This window comes from Sus scrofa, chromosome 17, assembly GCF_000003025.6.
Source record: "Sus scrofa isolate TJ Tabasco breed Duroc chromosome 17, Sscrofa11.1, whole genome shotgun sequence".
Taxonomy (NCBI): Eukaryota; Metazoa; Chordata; class Mammalia; order Artiodactyla; family Suidae; genus Sus; species Sus scrofa.
In genome coordinates, this window is record NC_010459.5 from 41,804,969 (window position 1) to 41,824,984 (window position 20,016).

At 48.8% G+C, this 20,016-nt stretch overlaps 1 protein-coding gene across 2 annotated transcripts in view; it reads left to right on the forward strand.

The window, feature by feature from the left end:
- Window positions 1-20,016, forward strand: part of PPP1R16B (protein phosphatase 1 regulatory subunit 16B) — a 112,975-nt gene that overhangs the window by 51,272 nt on the left and 41,687 nt on the right. Inside the window, exon 1 of one of the 2 annotated variants that reach the window (XM_021078075.1) lies at window positions 11,533-11,942. The exons of the other annotated variant lie outside the window; for it this stretch is intronic. Coding sequence (XP_020933734.1) covers window positions 11,753-11,942 — 190 coding nt within the window. The 5' untranslated portion in view covers window positions 11,533-11,752. Of the gene's footprint in view, window positions 1-11,532; window positions 11,943-20,016 lie in introns of those variants that run through there. 2 annotated transcript variants of the gene reach the window in all.

Consider the following 20,016-nt stretch of genomic DNA (forward strand, 5'->3'; position numbering starts at 1 on the left):
TCAGGGAGACCTTTTAGAGTCCCTAAAATGAAAGGATATGCCCCTTATTTATTTATTTATTTATTTATTTTGTCTTTTCTGGGGTCGCGCTCACAGCATATGGAGGTTCCCAGGCCAGGGGTCTAATTGGAGCTGTAGCTGCTGGCCTACACCAGAGCTATAGCAACACGGGATCCGAGCCGTGTCTGCAACCTATACCACAGCTCACAGCAACGCTGGATCCTTAACCCACTGAGCAAGGCCAGGGATCAAACTCGAAACCTCATAGTTCCTAGTTGGATTCGTTAACCACTGAGCCATGATGGGAACTCCAGGATCTGGCCCTTAAAAACTTTTGTTAGACCCATTGACTGAAACTATAAGACTAAAGATTCCCCAGGATTTCCTGTGTCATCTCTTAAGGCAGCCACAAATATCCATTTTGCTTTTGCTTGAGCCATTTGAATGTTTAAAATCCATCTATAATTACAAAAGCTCTTTGGAGGGACCTTAATTGGCTTCTATAAATGGCTTTCTCTAACCTTTCAGAGTTAATATGATCTCTTCTCTCTTGTCATTAAAAAAAAAAAAAGGAGTTCCCACTATGGAACAGTGGGTAAAGAACCTGACTGCAGCAGCACAGGTTCAATCCCCAGCCTGGTGCAGTGGGTTAAAGCATCCGGCATTACCACAGCTGCAGCATAAGTTGCAGTTCAGCTCAGATTCAGTCCCTGGCCTGGGAGCTTCCATATGCCACCGATGCAACCATTTAAACAAAAACCAAAAACCTCTAGATTATGTCACAAAACTTTTCCAAAGTTACTTGGCGCCTAACATTTTGTCAAGGAGACACGGTGGCCAACCTTCCTCTGAATGGGCTCAGTTTCTATACAGTCATTTCTTCCGGCTCATGATTCCCTTCTCCATTTGCTGCCCACGGATGCTGAAAATAGCTTGTTTTCTGCCAAGCTTGGGATGAGATTCCTTATGATTTAATCAGATCCATAACGAAGCTTTCCCAGCCTTTAGGAGAGAGCATCCTGAACTGCAGGGATGGTTAGGGGCAGGGCCCTAGTTGGGAGGAGGAGCCTCTTGCTCCAGCATCCCCACCTGGAACCAGGAGAGCTGCCACTAGGCTCTGCCAGCCAACCCGCCAGGGTCCTCCTGTGCGTAGAGACTCCTGGCTCTGCCTGGCAGTGTTCCATGCCTTGTACCATGGGGGCTCTGCCTTTCCGCTCCCTGTAGCCCAGACCAAAGGCCTTGAAGATAATAGGCAGGAAACATTCCATCTCTAAACATCAGCTGCTTGGTCCAGGAAGAGACAGTTTCCTACAGAGATAAGTATATATAGAGTAGGACAGATTTGTCCCAGCGAAAGCCAAGATTCCCTTGATTGTTCCAAGCTTGCGTTAAATCAGAAGACTATAACTCTAGATAATATGAGGGTGAGAGAGAAGCTGGGAAGTGGCAGGGTGACTGGGGATGAGTGACCCTCTCAGTGGGCTAACAGAGAGTTGGATAGTGAAGGACCACTAAGGGAATGGGGAAGCAGCAGCAGAGGGGGGAGTAGCTGAGCCATGAAGGAAGATGCCAGAGGATGTAGTTAGATAATGAGGGTGAAGCACAAAGTGGGAGTTACTGGAGTGGGACAATAGAAGAGTCTCGGACCTGGAGTAGGAGCAAGTGCTACTGGTAGACCCATTTTACAGGTGGATAAACGGAGGCTCAGAAAGGTCTAGTAACTTGCCTGGGGAGGATGCAGAACCAGAACTCTGACGCCACAACCTACACTCTAAGCCTTGTGCCGCAGTCGTGGATGACACCCGCGTGGAGCATTTACTCCTCTTCAAAAGCCCAGTCCTCCCCATTCACCATTTAGCAGGACTCAGCACGGTCTGGGCCGGGGATGAGGGCTCAGGTAGTACGTCCTGCTTGAGGAAGGAGACTGAGAAACAGGACAAGGGCCCATGGCCCCACCTGCGGGTGGGTGCAGCCACCTAGCAGCCATGTTCCAAACTCCCAACGAGGCCTGTCAGTTTAGAACCAGTCCTCCCCAGGGCACACCCACCGCTGGCAATCAGACCTCATTTGCACTGAGACATTTCTAGTCCATGGCGAATAATTCCCATCAGCTGTATAGGATGAGACGTAGGGCGAGAAAGCTCCTGGGTTTGGGGAGTTTGTCCTCTCTTCTGTCCTTTCCAGCACATCTGGAGACAGATACCATGTCAAGGGCCATACCTCGCTGATGTTTTCAAAGCAATTTTCTACACCAGGTGCCTGGAAAACATTTTATGGCCATAATTTCAGGCTTCAGAAAAATCTTGCACTTGAAAATAGATTTACGTTTGGGTCTGAAGGAGCCTATTCTTATTTCATGAAAGCAGTACCCTCGTGTCATATATGATATGGTGTCCTACTGCTGTCTCTAAAATAAGCCACTTACTCTGGGAAGCTCTTGGTTGGTAAAATTGTTTTTCACCAAAAGAAGTTTAAGGTTAAGTGGTAATTAATGGAAGGGACTGGATTTTATACAGATAGATCGGTAGGTAGGTTTGGGGACATGTCAAATACACCATCTTTGTCTCTGCAGCTGAAAATATATTCATAAAGCCCACACAACTCTGTAGATTTCTTAAAACTCCATTTTTGGCAAGTATATTCTGGTCTTGGTGTGCTCCGGCTAATAAACAGCTTCTGACTCACAGCACTCAGTGCCTGATGATGGCATTGACCCAAGTGTCTCCCAGGGCAGAGCTGATGGGGGCTGGAATCACCCAATTTGTTAAGCCCATCGATCTCTCTTGGTGGCCATGGCTTGGGGACCATATCTTAGCTCAGGCTGCCATAGCACGATACCATAGACCAGGTGGCTTAAACAGCAAAAATGTATTTTCTGACAGTTCTAGAGGCTTGGAGGATACCAAGATCAAGGTGCCAGCATGGTTGGTTTCTGAGGAGAATCCTCCTCCTGGCTTGTAGACGGCCGCCTTCTCACCGTGTCCTCAGATGGCAGGGAGAGAAGGAGGGAGCAAGCTCTTTGCTGTGTCTTTTTTTTCCCTTAGGCCACATTCATAGCTTATGGAAGTTCTCAGGCTAGGGGTTGAATCGGAGCTGTGGGCCACAGCCACAGCCATGTCAGATCCGAGTCGCATATGTGACCTAGGCTGCAGCTTATAGCAACACTGTATCCTTAACCCACTGAGCAAGGCCAGGGATTGAATCAGAATCCTCGTGGACACTATGTCAGGTTCTCAACCCACTGAGCCACTATGGGAACTCTTAGATGGGCACCAATCCCGTTATGGCACAACTTCATCTAAACCTCATCATCTCCTGAGGGCACCAGCTCCAAACACCATCACCCTGGGGGTTGGGGCTTCACTGTATCACTGAGGGGGGAACACAGTTCAGTCCCTAGAGGCCCTTTTCAGTTGTCAGGATAGTGCTGCTTCCTTGGTGGTGCTGGGGTTCCCTGCCACGCTGGAGAAGCTGGTGGAGGGGGGCACAGGGACTGCTCAAGGCTAAGGGAGCATTCCAGAGCACTGGCCATCCTGAAGGAAAGTTGGAAGTTGGAAGAACTTGGGTCCCTAGATCCTGGCAGGCTCAGCATGCATCATTTTGAGGTCAGAGGGAAGGACCTGATTTTCTGGGAAAATGGATGGGCCTGAGGGTTGACACCCTCTTGGGTCATGAGATTTGAGGAGGGGGATGGGATTCAGGTCCACAGAACCATGGAGAGGGCAATGGGCTTATTAATCAAGTCCCTGAAGTTACCCACAGGGGCACTGGGCTCTCATGGGTCGCCTGGGCTTTAAAGACTGCATGGCTCTAATCATGTAGAGTGAATTTCCCGACTCTCCTGGCTCAGGACAGGAGCTTCCCAGCCATGGGGACCCCCAGGAAGGTCTCCTTGGATGTGAGTTGCTTCTCTTGTCCTCACCAACCACAGCACAGAGAGAGTACCAAAGGTGTGGAAATGGAGAAGTTCCCCGACTTCCTGGTCCTGAGCCAACTGTGGTCTGACCACAGAGAGACGCTGCACCTCTTACTTCCCCTCTGGTCTGTAGAGCCCGACCTTGGCCGGTTTCATTCTGCCTCAGCCCAAAGGTCCCTGTGGATACATTCGACTCCCCAGACAACCGTAGGCTCCTGCAGAGCAGGCCCCACTGCGCTCGGTGTGGCTGAGGGCACGGGCTTCCCATGCTCCCATTTCTGTCTCCCCGCAAGCCGTGGCCCCCACCCAGTGCCCCCTTTGATGATGGAAAGAACGAGACGTGTCCCAGGTTCATGTTCTGTCTCCTCAACACTATCTGTGTGACTCTGGGCAAGCTGTCTTTCCTGTCTGCACCTCAGTTTTTGCATCTGGATAGTGGCTGTAGTAATAATAGCTGCCTCAATGAAACTGTGAAAATGAAGTCCAGCTGTGTGCATGAGTGTACCTTAAACAATAATTGCATAGAGTAAGTGCTCAAGAAAGAATAATTCCTCTCTTTTTGCTGGGTGGTACCAGATAAGAAGAGGATTTTTTTTTTCCTTTCTTTCTTTTTTTTTTTTTTTGTCTTTTTGCCTCTTCTAGGGCCACTTCCCACAGCATATGGAGATTCCCAGGCTAGGGGTCTAATCAGAGCTGTTACTGCTGGTCTACGTCAGAGCCACAGCAACACAGGATCTGAGCCACGTCTGCAACCTACACCATAGCTCACGGCAACGCCGGATCCTTAACCCACTGAGCAAGGCCAGGGATCGAACCCGCAACTAGGAACCCGCAACGAATCCTAGTCGGATTCGTTAACCACTGTGCCATGACGGGAACTCCGAGGATGTTTTATTTCACAAAAATTTCCACCAGCAATTCCACTCTTAGGTATTTACCCATGAGAAATGAAAACATGTGTCGATACCAGTACCGGTGCGTGAATGTCCATAGCCACATTACTTATAATAGCGCCGAAGTGGAAACAAACATTTTGTTGTCGCTGTTGTGCTTTCTGGGTGGGAAGTAGTTGCAGGTTGTACTGCCGGTTTTGTGGGGAGGCAGGAGCGGAGTGTAACGGTGCAGCCCCATATCAGGGCGCTGTTATCCAGCTGCAGTTTCCCTTTCCCAGCCGCCAGCCTTCTCGGTCTGCTCTCACTTGCGTTCTCACCCCTCCCACCTATGGGCTCTTAGACTCTCCCCAGTTGGCCACAGAGAGCCAGCCCATACCCTTAGCTTGCAAGCCCCTCAGTCCGAGCAGCAGCCATTGCCCCAGGGCCAGATGCTTGCCGGCCACTGAAAGTTCCAGCCTAACCAGGCTTCTTTGACTTATGAAACCCTCCAAGCCCCCTTGGAACCTGCCTCCTTGTCACTGTCTCCTTTGGATGGGCCCCTGAGCCTCCCCTTCATTGCATCCCCACTGGTCCGGGCCCTGAGCCTTAGAGTATATCCACAGGCTCCTCCAGCGTGACTAGGTTGAGCACTGACCCCGGAGGCTCACTGCATGACTCAATAAAGAGTCCATCAGATTCCAAGGCTCGGTGAAGTCCCCGAAGCCTGGTTGGCCACTGAGGATGCACTGTGAGATTTTTCCCCTGAGCCAAGAGCTAGGACAGGAGATGGAGGGAGGATTTGAGAGTCCACCAGTCAACCAGACCACCAGAGATGGCCGTGGGCAAGTCACTCCATCTCTCTGAGCCTCAGTTTTACCATCTTGTAAACTGGAGATGCAAACAGGAAGCTGTGAGGTTTAACAAAGGAAAGGTGTGTCATGTGTGTGGGTACACTTCCTGGCACATAGCAAGCCCCTGACAAACAGAGTCGCTGCTCTTAGGGTGTCTCTGGCATTGATCTGGGCCATGGTTGATGGCTTCTGGTGAAGGCCTTGTCTGAGCTCTGCCCCTCAGCCTGGGCCTTCCGGCTGGTAATTTTTAGCCCCGAAGATGCCACTATTGGACTTTGTTTTGGGCCAGTTCTTTCTCTTCTCATTAGTGAGTCTGCTGGGCCTTGCCCATGAGCTGAGCTCACAGCCCCAGAGGCCTTGATCTTGAACTGCTTGTGATACATAGCCATGCCCTCCCTTCCTCACCCCTGCCCCCACTCACCCTGAACCTCTGAGCCCACCATTGTGGGGACCGGCTTCTCCCCAGAGGAATGCAGTGCCCATTGGGGTGGGCTGGGCAGTTGGAGAGTAAGAGCTTGGTCAGTGACCTGACCCAGGTGCCACCCTGGTGGTAGTGTGTTGGGCCTAGATGGATCTGCAGAGAGCCAGGCAGAAAAGCAGTAGGCGTTTCTGGGTGACTCTGAGGGACTAACAGTCTCTGACCCAGTTTGGGAGCTCCTGGCACGCAGAAATCGATTTACAGACTGGCGCATTCCACTTAATTAGCCTGGCCTCCTTCTGGCTGGGAAAACACCATTTAATGGGCTGGGTTGGCCTGAAATCATGCCGGTGGCCTCAGCTCCAGTCCCGCAAGGCTGTCTGTCCCTCGGGCTCTGTCCCCTTAGCCAGACTGAAATTCAGAATGGCCTACGTTTCCAATTTAGTGGGTGAGACAAATCTTACCCTTTCCAGCCCCGGGAAGCACCTAGTGGAACCCAGCCGGTGTGAGACGGCTGTGGGCCTGGGGTGCGGGGAGACCTGAGGAAGAAGCAGGAGCTCCACTTAGCACACTCTGCCCCCCTGGGCCCCTCAGCCTGTGCCCCACCCTGGGACACAGACTTCTGACCTCTGATGGGCACCTGCCCCATGCCCCGCCTGATGCTGCGTCCTTTGCGGCATCACCTGTACCAAAGCCCTTCAAGTGCCTGTGCAGTGGGAAGAGCGGGTGCCCATGGGTCCTACCACTTACTTGCAAGGTGAACACCAGCAGTGCACTTGACTCCCGAGCCTCTTTCCCTTGTCCGTAAGACAGAGCGACAATAGCACATATTTTGGGGGTTCTGGTGGGGATTAAATGAGATCACTGCCGAGCACCTTGCACTTAGTAGGTGTCCCACGGATAGGACAGCTGGCTCCCCAGTGCTCTCATGGTGAGCCTCTGGACACCTGTCACGAAGTGGGGCTGCTTGCTTTCCCCTCAAGTGTAGATGTCCGGGCTGTGGGGCAAGGTACATCTTTTCCCCACAGGGTGGGCACAGCCTGGCATGGAGGGTGGGCCTCCCCGACCTAGAGCCCAGCTCTACCCAGCTGTGTTAGCAGTCAGGGCATATACACTGTGGAGTTAGAGCATCCCACAGTCTGGAAACTACTGTTTTTCTTTTTTAAAAAATTGAAGTAGGAGTTCCCGTTGTGGCGCAGTGGTTAACGAATCCGACTAGGAACCATGAGGTTGCGGGTTCGATCCCTGGCCTTGCTCAGTGGGTTAAGGACCCGGCGTTGCTGTGAGCTGTGGTGTAGGTAGTTACTCCCCAGATTCCCCCCCGCCCCAGTCCCTGCCAAACACCAGTCTGCGTTTTGTCTCTGTGGACTTGCCTATTCTGGACATTTTGTATAAATGGAATCATACCATGTGGGAGCTTTTGTGTCTGGCTTCATTTACTTAATATAATCTTTGCAGGTTCATCCATGTTGTGGCATGGTCCAGCACTTCATTCCTTTTTACATTTGGATAATAGTCTGTTGAGGAGTTCCCTGGTGGCCCACCAGTTAAGGATTCGGCATTGTCACTGCTATGGCTCAGATCCAATCGCTGGCCCAGAAACTCCTGCATGCTGCTGACACGGCCAATGAAAAAAAGTCTGTTAAATGATATGCCATACTTTGTTTATCTGTTCATCAGTTGATAGAGAAACTGCTATTTTTACTTTTTTTCCTTGAATGCCAACTGTCTCCTGTACTCTTTTATTATCACCATAGTCTTTGCATTGATAGAAGCTGACGTTTTTAAAAGAGACTTGAGGAGGGGGCAATGCTGGGCCCAGAGGGACACACACACACACACACACACACACACACACATACACACACACACACAGGCTGCAGCTTGCCCTAAGGCTGATGGTCAGAGGGCACTGTGGTCATGGCTCCTCTGGCCTCGTCAGCGTGTTAATGCTCAAACATTCAACCTGCTGCTGATGCGGGTGCCCGAGGAAGTGCTTCTAGAGGGTGGGGATGGTTAAAGATCCACCACGGACAGAGGACCAGCTTCTTGTGTGGTCCAGCCCAGGAATCGCCAAAGTGCATGGGTCAGACCTGGGGCTCCAGAGCGAGACAATCTGGGCTCCGATCCCAGCTCCTCTGCTTACTGGGTGACTTTGGTCAAATCATTCAGCTGCTTCTACCTTGGTTTTCCTTTTGGTTAAATGGAAATAATAATACCAATTACTATCATGGTGTTATGGACTTAAAAGTGTTGTTCCAAGGACTAAAGGAAGCCTGGCTTTAACATAGTGTCCAGCCCAGAGGAAGGTTTCAGTACATGCCAGCTCTCAGCTGTCATCATTCTTCCATTATGTCCGGGGATGTTTAGCCCTAAAGTTGCCGTCTTGTAACTGTGCTGAGCCCCGACCAGGTGGGGTCCCTTTCGTGTACCCTCATGGCAGCATTCCGTCCATTAGAGTGGTTGTCTGGTTTCGGGGCATCTCGGTGTCTCTGACCCCCAGCAAGGCAAGGGCTGCATCTGTTTTGGCTCAACCCAATATGTACATCTGGCCAGTGCCTGGGATCAGCCGCATGCCCACAGCCCTTCTGCCCCTCATCTCTAAGTCCACAGCCCCGCCCCAGTGGATAGAGCCCAGGCCTTGTTAGTCTGAGATATTTTTACCCAAATGCAGATTGAAAAAATAACAGAGAAATCCCTTCTACCCTTCACCTAGTTTACCCCAGTGGCAACTACATCTTCCAAAACTGTAGGAGCACAACCAGGAACTTGATACGGTTCCTCAGCCCTATCCAGATTTTGCCTGTTTTCATCCCCCCCTTTGTGTATGTGTGTGTCTGTGAGTCTGTGTGTGTGTGTATTTAGCTCTTGGCAGTCTTTTTAAATCACAGATGTAGACTTGTGTGACCACTGCACACACAGTCAGGATATACAACTTTAAAATATTGATGACATATTGAAGTGGCAATATTTTGGCGCTCTGGAAGTTCCCATTGTGGCTCAGTAGGTTAAGAACCTGACTAGTGTCCATGAGATTGCAGCTTCGATCCATGACCTTGCTCAGTGGGTTAAGGATCTGGTGTTGCTGAAAGCTGTGGCTCAGGTCACAGGTGAGGCTTGGATCTGGCATTGCTGTGGCTGTAGTGTAGGCCGGTAGCTGCAGCTCCAATTCAGCCCCTAGCCTGGGAACTTCCATATGCCATGGGTACGGCCCTAAAAAGACAAATATATATATGTGTGTGTGTATATATGAGTTTGGGGATTAGATAAAATATATTAAATAAAATATATTATTAAAATTTCACCTGGTTCTTTTTTAATGTTCCTACCAGAAAATTACATATTATTATATTTCTGCTGAACAGTGATGGTCTAGAACATTATCATCATTCCAGAAAGTTCCCTCAAGCCCCTTCCCAACTGTTCTCTACCTCCTCTCAGGCAAGTACTGCTCTGATAATTTTTTAACCACTGCCGGTTAGTTGTATTTTTTTTTTTTTTTTTTGGCTTTTTGAGGTCAAACCCACATAACATAAAAGTCATGATTTTTATTTTTCTTTGTCTTTTTTTGTTGTTGTTGTTGTTGTTGTTGTTGTTGCTATTTCTTGGGCCGCACCCGCAGCATATGGAGGTTCCCAGGCTAGGGGTCTAATCGGAGCCGTAGCCACCGGCCTACGCCAGAGCCACAGCAACGCGGGACCCGAGCCGTGTCTGCAACCTACACCACAGCTCATGGCAACGCCGGATCGTTAACCCACTGAGCAAGGGCAGGGACCGAACCCGCAACTTCATGGTTCCCAGTCGGATTCATTAACCACTGTGCCACAACGGGAACTCCTAAAAGTCATGATTTTTAAAGTGAACAGCTCAGTGGCATTTAGTACATTCACAATGTTGTATAACCACCACCTTTGTCTCATTCCAAAACCTTTCCATCCTCCCAAAAGGCAGCTCTGCCCATTGAGCAGGCGCTGTTTATTTCCTCTCTTCTTCTAGCCCCTGGCAACCACAAATCTGCTTACCTGTTCTGGAAATTTCATATAAATGGAGTCATACAATACGTAACCTTTTTGAGTCTGACTTCTTTCACTCAGCACCAGGTTCTCAAGGGTCATTCTCAAGGGACACACTGTAGCATGTGTCACTACCTCAGTCCTTTTTGTGCCCTAATGTGTGTACACACTTGGGTTGTTTCTACCTTTTGGCTATTTTTTTTTTTTTTTTTTTGGCTGTTGTGAATAGTGCTGCTATAGACATGAATGTACAGGTATTTGAGTTCTTGCAGTTTATATTATTTGGGGTCTGTACCTAGGAGTGGAATTGCTAGGTCATGTGGTAATCCTATGTTTAACTTTTTGGGGAACGGCCAGACTATTTTCCAGATGCACCATTTTGCATTCCCACCAGCAATGTATGAGATTCCAGTTCTTCCACATCCTTGTCAACACTTATGACTGTCTGCTTTCTGATTATAGCCACCCTAGTGGGTGTGAAGAGTATATGGTTAGTTTTGTTTGTTCTAGAACATCTTGCAAATGGAGTCACAGCCTGTACTCCTGTGTGTGAAGCTTCTTTCTCTCGACCTATGCATGAGGATATTTGAGGTGTGTGGTCTGAGTGCCTGAGAGAACAGGTCATGGCCATGGGGTATATCAAAGGAGAAGAAACGATTCTTTAAGGCAAAGGTGGCAATTCGGTCTCCCACCTCGAAGTTCCCTGTTATGAAGGAACAGATAAGGGTGCTTTGGTAGAAAAAAAATGACTGTGATAGATTTGGGGAGAGGGGTCAGTCAGGGAAATTCTCTCCAAGGAGGTGACCTTTAGGAGACCTGAAGGGTGAGAAGGAGCCAGCCATGTGGCAAGATAGAGTTTGAGCTAGAGGAGCGCATGCTAGGCAGAAATAATAGCATAAGCAAAGGTCCTGGGGCAGGGAAAGCCTCTGGGGGTTCAGTGCTAAGTTGGGAAGGGTGTGAAACCAGTGGGAAAGCATGAGGGAGGATACTGCTGGCTGACGGGCTGTAGTGCAGTGGCCATGACCGCGTGTTCGCTGTGAGCAGGTCCCGGGACATGAAAGGCCAACCTTCTTGCTGCCTTCCCAGCTCCAAAGGGCAGCTCCTCCAGGATATTGTGGCTCATACAGGTGTCTTTTTTTTTTTTTTAATCTCTTTTTACAGCCACACTTGCAGCATGTGGAAATTACCAGGCTGGGGGCAAGTCGGAGCAGTCGCTGCCGGCTTATACCACAACCACAGCAACGCCAGAAGAGAGCCACATCTGTGACCTACACCTGCAACTTGTGGCAACACTGGGTCCTTAACCCAATGAGTGAGGCCAGGGCTCAAACCCACATCCTCATGGATACTAGTCGGGTTCTTAACCAACTGAGCCACAACGGGAACTCCTCATCCCAGTGTCTTACAGTCTCTCAAACTGGAGGGCTGGGGGGGCGTGGGAACTGGGTAAGGGTGTGGTCGGGGGCAGCTGAGTCTGAGATTCTGGGACCTGTAATACCCACAGTGACTTTTGCCCAGGGCCCAGAGCAGGTTTGGAAGCCTGGTTCTCAATGATGCACGTGCACCCTCATCCTCCCAGGCCCGTGGGGGGTGGAGGGGGATGGTCAGGGTGCAGTGCGTGGCTCCACCTGGTGCCCTCCCCTCACTGGAGAGCTTGGCACTAAAATTCCAAGGCCAGATCCATGCCCTGGCCAGTCTTCTGGAGCTTCCAGAACAAAGTGTACTGCACTTGGAGTCCTGGCCCCAGGACGGGAGGGCACTTGAGCCCTGAATGCAAGAGGAAAGCTGATCCCAACCTTGAATTATGTAAGGACATCTTTGGCATTTGGCTTTTTTTGACATGGAATGGGGAAACTACACCCAAACAAGCAGGTATGGGAATTAAATAGGAGAGAAAGGCCCTCAAGGTCACCTGTGGCGTCAGTCTGCATTCTGGTTTCTGCTTTCAGCGAACGCTGTTGGCACCTACTTTGTGCCAGTCTCATGATGAGAGTCAAGAGCAGATGTCCGATAAATGTTTTTGGGAAGGAGGGAGGAGGAGGAAGGGGAGGGAGAAATCGAGGAAGGAAGGGAGGGAGGAAGGAAGGATGGACAGACAGACAGACAGAAATTCCCTCATGGAGCCTGTGGTCCTGGGACTAAATATTTACAATCCAGCTCAGTGCTGGTCAACAGGAAAAAAAGTAAGAGCCACATACTTAACTTAAAATTTTCTAGCAGCTACCTTTAAGCAGAAAAGAAATGGGCGAAATTGATTTGTATAACATTTTCTTTAACTTAATCTATTCTTTCAGCATATAATCAGTACAAAAAATTACTGAGACATTTTCTGTCTTTTTTTTTTTTTGGTTCTAAATCTTCCAGGTCAGTCCAGTGTGCGTGTTACACTCAGCGCAAATATTTCAGTCGAGGTTTTGCACATCCAGAGAGCCCCACAGCCCTGCGCGGCAGGTGGCACCTTACGGGCCACCGTGAAGGGTGAGGGGCACCCTGGCTGCTGAGGGCACTTAATTCAGGGTCAAGGAAGTGGTACCTTCCTTCATGTATGCTTCAGCACACTGAATATTTGCTCAATGTTTGTGATTGTTGAGTGTCTCCTGCACTGGTATGGGGGCTGGTTGGGGACCTAGTTGGTGGCAGGAAGGGAGGGATATTCCAGACTGAGGGCAGGGCAGAGTGCAGGCTCAGGGAGGGCAGGGCTGGAGTCTGCCTTGTTCACTGCTTTGTGCTCACACCTGGCACGGAGTTGGTGCCTCGTGGATATTTGTGGGGAAGGAGGAAGGGGGAAGAGGAGTTGGGTGCTCCTAGAGCATCGGAGACACAGGAAGGAATGGGAGAGGAGAGGGAGCGTCAGGGTCACTCGTGGCGTGGGAGGATGTGTCAAACCATCGATTGCAGGCCCTCCCCCGGAGCTCCCGATCCAGTAGGTCTGAAGTAGAGCCACAGGATTTATGCTTCTAGCAAATTCCCAGGTGATGCCGTTGCTGCTGGGACCACACCGTGAGAACCACTGGGCTGGCTCCTGGCAGAGCCGAGGCAATGGGGAGCCATGGGAGGTTTCTGAGCAGGAGAGAAGCACACTCAGGGCTGTGCTTTAGGAAACTCTATGTGGCCGCTGTCTCCTGCCCCACCTCTCTCCAGCCCATCCACGGTACCTCAGCTCAGAGGATGCCTCAAGACCCGGTCCCATCCTCACACAGTGGGGAAGATGAGGTCGTGCCCCCAGAACAAGAGAAGAGACCAAGGTGACGACTGACGTGTCTTTAGCACCGTGGGTGGAAATAGAAACCCTTAGTCAGCTGTAGGCTTTAGTGAAGAATTTCCCTGGTTCACAGAAATTCGACTGGCTGGGAGGGAAGGGGGCTTAGTTTCTCGAGCATCTAGGAGACCTGGACTGGTGGCTGAGTGGTTCTGACTCAGGGTCTCTCGTGAGGTTGTAGTCAGTGTGTCACCAGGGCTCCCATCCCCTGAGGGCGCTTGACTGGGGCTCCAAGCTCTGATTCCACCATGGCTCTGGCATGGCTGTTGGCAGGAGGCCTCAGTCCCTCTCCAAGAGGTCTTGCCAAGACTGCTGCAGTGTCTTCACAACAAGGCAGCTTCTTCTCCAGAGTGAGTGGGCCAGGGAGCAGGATGGAACCTGCAAGGTCTTCTGTGACCCAGCCTCACAGTCACACACCGTTCTGTGGTGACACATGTCAGTCAGTCCTGTTCCGTGTGGGAAGCGACGGTGTGAGAGCGCATCTTAGGCGGAAGGACTGCATCTTGGAGACTGGCTGCTCAGCCCACAAGACGTCGACGATGTCCAGCCCATGGAGCCACTGTTTGGTGTCTTGGAGCTTGAAGCCTGGGCTTCATGTCCCTATGGGATGCCTGCTGGGAGGGGAGTGCCAACTAGGTAGATGATAATAGTAATAATACTATAAGCAAATAATAAATAATGACATTAATTCTTACATCAATATAACCTACCTCTCAGGTACGCGTATGAGGCTCTAGCTCCTCTTTTCCAGATGGAGGTTCAGATGGAGGAGATGACGTGCCTGGGGTTGGATCACTGGGAAATGAGGTCTGAATTCTCAGCCCCTCCACCCATGTTTCCATGCCGGGTGCAATGCTTAGGTAGACTTCCTGTCCCTCAACGGTACATTTTGGTGACCCCTCTCCAAGGTGGGAATGATTGTAGCAAAGAGCAAAGGACGGACCAGCCCCTTTATCCCTCTGGCTCAGAGCCTGCTTCCGAGTGTGCTGGCGGAACCGGAAACGGGAAGGCTCTGGGCTGCAGATCCCCAGCTCTCAAGACCTGGGGTCGGGTTCAGCTCTAAGACATGCACTGAAATCATTATGGTGGAGCAAGCATGGAATTCATCTGGAGTCTCCTACCAGATGACCTGGGGCAAGTTAATTAAACTCACTGTGCCTCAGTATCCACATTTGTAAAATAGCATCAATCAGAGAGGCAGCCTCTCTCCTGCCCAGGGCAGTGGGAGGGTCTCAGTGAGCTAATTCCTGCAAAGGGCTAGGCCTGCAGTAACTGCTCAACAGCTGTGAGCTCCTGCTGTCACCGGCTGGTTAGACGCTGATGTATCTGCTCTCGGTTCCCACGTCTGGCTGAGTCCTGGGGACAGGAGGGTTGAGACCAATCCATTGCCATTTGTTACTAGGTCCCAGAACTGAGGATATTGCCAACAAATGATCCCATGTCCCATATACTTAACTCTGCCTCCAGAAGCTGCCCTGGTCCTTTCCCAGCTGGGCCTTCTTTTGCTAAGAACAGTGGGTTCCAGAAGCTCTGGAAAACCTGCAGACTTGCTCCTCTCCTAGTGCAGCCAGCTCCTCTCTGATAAGAGAGTGGATTTTTCCATTTCCTGCAGCAAAAATGCTCCTGCTTCCCCCCTGCCCACCCAGCTGTCCTGGTTTCTGCTCCTGAGCAGGAAGAAGCTGGGTATCTCGACATCCTGAGAGATGGTGCAGCAGGAGGGGAGAGTACGAAGACTGGGGCCCTGGGACAGGTGGGCCTGGGTGGCAGGCAGCGTGCCCTACCCGGAGACAGACGTCTCCGGCCTGCTGCCACAAGGCAGATCCTCCGTATCAACAATGACAAAACCAAATACCAGCAAATAAAACCCCCAGCCAGCAAACAGGATGCAGGGTCCGGATAAAAATACCAGCTTTTTTTTGCAGCTGCAGCCTCCACCGTGCAGGTTGCAGAAGGTCACGCTCTTGACAGGAAACTCGGCTGCTCTCAGGGCTGCGGGGGAGAGGCGGCTGAGTTGGGGTGGGGGGTGAGACGGTGGGGAGAAAGGTGAGTGACAGCTGGCTTCTGGGGGCTTGTGCCCCCCTCATTCCTTGGCAGGTGAAGACACTGAGCCTGACCTGCTCAGGCCCCTCTTGGCCACGGTCCCATGGTCCACCTTGGCCATACATTGATTTCTTTGTCTCCTAGCTGAGACTTTTACTGTGAGGATTAAGTGACTGTGTGGTTTTCAATGTGCTTTGTTAGCGGAAAAGCGCTGCACCAGAGATCAGCAAACTTTTTCTGCAAAGGGCCAGATAAGAGATATTGCAGATTCTGTGAGCCGTACACTCTATTACTACAGAGAAAGCAGCCATAGGCCACGCATAAATAGAAGAGTGTGTATTTCAATTAAATTTCACTTACGGACACTGATATTTGCCTATCGTATAATTTTCGTGGGTCACAAAATATTACTCTTTTTTGATTTTTTTCCCCAACCATTAAAAAAATACATAAAGCATTCCCTCTCTCTCTCTCTCTCTCTCGGCCATGCTCACCTCATGTGGAAGTTCCCGGGCCAGGGATCAAACCCAAGCCACAGCAGTGATGATGCTGAATTCTTAAACTGCAGAAAAAATTCTTAACATGCAGGCAGTTCATAGGGGCAAGATTTGGCCATGGGGCCACATTTTGCCAGCCTCTTTGCAATGCAAAGGGGTTATTATTATTATTGCTGTTTAACTTCCTACCCAAGGAATCTCAGCTTCACAATCTCCTCCATGTGGTCAGTCAGCTTGAAACTTCATTTCTCCCCAAGAGACTCTTAGCAGAAATGTAGTGCTAAGACCTACATTCATCATTTGGTGGAGGGTTTTTGTTTTATAGTGCAATTAGAAAATCCTGATTATAAAGGTACATAGTTTTAAATGTTTGGAAAATTCTGGCAACCATAAAATAAAAATCACTGATAACTGTAGTTAATACCTTATTTTTTTTTCCAGTGAGAAATGTGTGTCTGCGTTCCTTTCCAACTGAGACTGCATTGAATGAATGTATAGTTTTGGTTTTTTGTTTTTCCATTCTATGTTATAGCATTTTCCTATGTCGTTAAAAATTCCTCCAAGATAGCAGCTGTGGAATATTCCATTATATGGATGTCCCATATTTTGCCTAAGCTGTCTCAAAACATCTAGACATTTGGGTTGCTTCCAGTATTTCTGAATGATAAGCAATGTGTATAACCTTTGCCTCCACGCCCACTCTCCCCTCACCTGATCATTTTTAAAGGTGTGTATGTGTTGAAGAGTCTTAGGAAAAACTGTGGTTTTGACTTACACACTGACCATTTTTCTTGCATTGAATTTTGCTTTGCTGCTAATGATTTTGTAAGGTTTTCTAACTGATAATTATTTTCTCCACCCCATTGCTGGCTCTGGGCAACCACTGATCTGCTTTTGGTTTATGATTTCATTTTGAAGTATTTTTTAAAATCAACCTAAAGCTGATTACCTCCTCTTCTTGCCCTTAATTCCATTCTACATCATAGCGCTATTGCCAACCCCATTTTCCTTGTGTTTGCATTCTCCTGTTTTGTGTTTGAGCTTTCATTTATTTTCAGTCTCTCTGCTATTTGGTTGGGATGCATATCTGGTTCACAGGACACAGTTGGTTTGTTTTTGGTTTTTCTTTTTGGCGTTGAAATTTTTACTACTTTGCAGGGGAGGATAAATGATTTTGTTTATTGTGAGATGTTTGCATTTTGGTCGTCTTATTTCCTGCTTTGCGGCATTTGTGTTTCTATGTTACTTCTTTCCTTTTTGACTTTCATGAATGCTATGTTTATTTCCTTTTATCTTTTCCATTGATGTGATAAATCCTGATTTTAATTTCTCCAGTGGTTACCTTTAAGTTTTTCAAAAATCGTGTTTAATTTCCTTGGCCAGACAGGCAGAAGGAAACCCAGAGTGGAATTTGTCCCTGTCCGTGTTAACCCTGGGTTGAAGGAGAGAAGCAAGACACAGCATCTTGAGGAGAAAATTGGGAGCTGGGCAGACAGGCATGGGGCGGCGGGGGCGGGGGTTATAGGACAGGAGAAGGGGGTCAGGGAGACCAGACAGCAGGTTCATCTTGAACCTGGGCAGGTGGGAGCTGGAGGCATTTCCCCCTTCACAGGGAGCTTGTTTTCTTTGCCTAAATATTGATAGGAATGGATTTTCTTCTTGGTTGTATTGGGGTGAGGCTCTTTTGTCCCTAGTTAATGCCAGAACCACCAGTGGGGCCTGGAATCACCCAGGCCAGAATTGAGTTTCAACACATTAGCCAAGTGAGCTTGAGCAAATCATAATGTCTTCTTTTGCATCAGTTGATAACAGCACCTCAGTCATAGGGTTATTGTAGGGATTAACTGGGATGAGACATGTAAGGTCTTAGCATAGCGCTTCACATGTAGAAATTAGTCAATAAATGTTAGATATTATGATGATGGTTGTGAAGCCATTTGAGTATTTGCGTGTATGCAGCTCCTACCTAGACGGCTGGAAATATTTTTATCTGTTGCCAGCATGGAGATATGAAAATAATTGGGCTATTCAAAACATCGAGGTGAGATAAGTGGAAAGAGAAGGGAAGTGAGAGAGATGGGATTGGGGGAGCATCAGGAATTCAAGAAGAGTGCAGGGCATTTGGGGAGAGAGGGCAATTGGGATAAGAGCCAATACCTTGGAGAGTTCCCAGGTGGCCAGGCTCTGCGGGGCAGAAGGGAGGTTGGGTTCCTGAGTTAGCAGGGATGCTCCAGGGGAAGATGCTGGGAGAATTCTGGAAGGAAAATTAGTGACGAATAGGGACCTGGCACAACTGGGGTCTGATGTGTTCGTGAATGGAATGGGGAAGTTCAGAGTCATGTTTCTGGACCCGGAGCACCCTCACCTTGAGTTCCTGAGATAAAGTCCTGAGCGATGGGGTCGGGGTGGGGGGGAACAAGATACCTACAGGGTGGAGTTCCCATCGTGGCTCAGTGGTAAACGAACCCAACTAATATCCACGAGGACGCAGGTTCGATCCCTGGCCTTGTTCAGTGGGTTAAGGATCCAGGGTTGCCGTGAGCTGTGGTGTAGGTCGCAGACGTGGCTCGGATCCTGCGTTGCTGTGGCTGTGGTGTAGGTTGACGGCTACAGCTCCGATTGGACCCCTAGCCTGGGAACCTCCATATGCCATGGGTGCGGCCCTAAAAAGAAGACAAAAAGAAAAAAAAAATATATATATATATATACCTGCAGGACGAGGGAGCTGGAAGGAGAGGAAGGGAGAAGGAGAGGGGGCAGTGTACACAGGCACCATCTTTGGAGCTTTGGTGGGGAAATCTTGCAGAACCACATTCCCCACATTAAATGAGTTAAATATAGTCCTCCCTCCCTTTGAGGAAATCTGGTACCTAAATGTCTGCTCTTACATTAGGAAGTGATTCCTTCCCCACCCCCACGTCTCAGAAAGACTATGCGTTTTTCAAGAGAGTTAATTGTAGCTTATTTTGTACAAAGGTTTCCCTGGTTTCTTTTTGTTTATTTTCTTATTTATTTCTTATGCATGTATTTTTTTTAAATAGTTGTAGTTTCACAGCAAAATCGTGGCTACAGAGATTTCCCACCCACACCCCCAGCCCCATACACGCAGAGCCTCCCTATTATCAACAACGCTATGATCCATTTGTTACCACTGATAAACCTCCACTGACACATCATAATCACCCAAAGACCAATCAGCCAAAGATTGTTTACATTGGGGTTCTCTCTGGTGTTGTACATTCTGTGGGTTTGGATGAAGGTATAATGATATGTGTCCATCATTACGCTATCGTGTAGAGTATTTTCAGTGCCCCCCCAAATCCTTTGTGCTCTGCCTCTTCATCCCTACCCTCTCCCCAACTCCTGGCAACCACCGATCCCTGCTGTCTCCATAGTTTTGCTTTTTCCAGAATGTCAGATAGCTGGAATCCTACAGTATGTAGCTTTTCCCATTTACTTAGTAATATGCATTTAAACTGGATAGCTTATTTCTTTCCATCACTGAATAATAGTTCCTTGTCTGGATGTACCATGATTCATTTATCCATTTACCTACGGAAGGACACCGTGGTTACTTCCTAGTTTTGGTGATTATGAGTAAAGCTGCTGTAAATATCTGTGTGCAGGTTTTTGTACGGACACGGTTTTCTGTTCCTTTGGTTAAATACGAAGGAGTGTGATTGTTGGATTGGGTGGTAAGAGCGTATTTAGTTTTGTAAGAAACCATCAGAAGTGGCCATACCATGTTACATTCCCACCAGCAATGGATGAGAGCTGTCTCTGTTTATGTGGGTCCGTTGCTGGACTCTCTGTACAGTTCTCTTGATTGATTTGTCTACTCTTTCACCAATAGCACACTGATTTGATTTCTGTAGCTTTAAACTAAGTCTTGAAGTAAGGTAGTGTCAGCCCTCCAACGTTATTTTTCTCCTTTAATATCATATTGTCTAACCTGGGTCTTTTGCCGTTCATTATACACTTCAGAATCAGTGTATTCGTAAAATAATTTGCTGTGTTTTTGACTGGAATTGCATCGAATCTATAGATCAAGTTGGGAAGAACTCACATATTGACAGTATCGAGTCTTCCTATCCATGAAAATGGAATATCTCTCCCTTTATTTAATTTTTCTTTGATTTCATCCATCAGA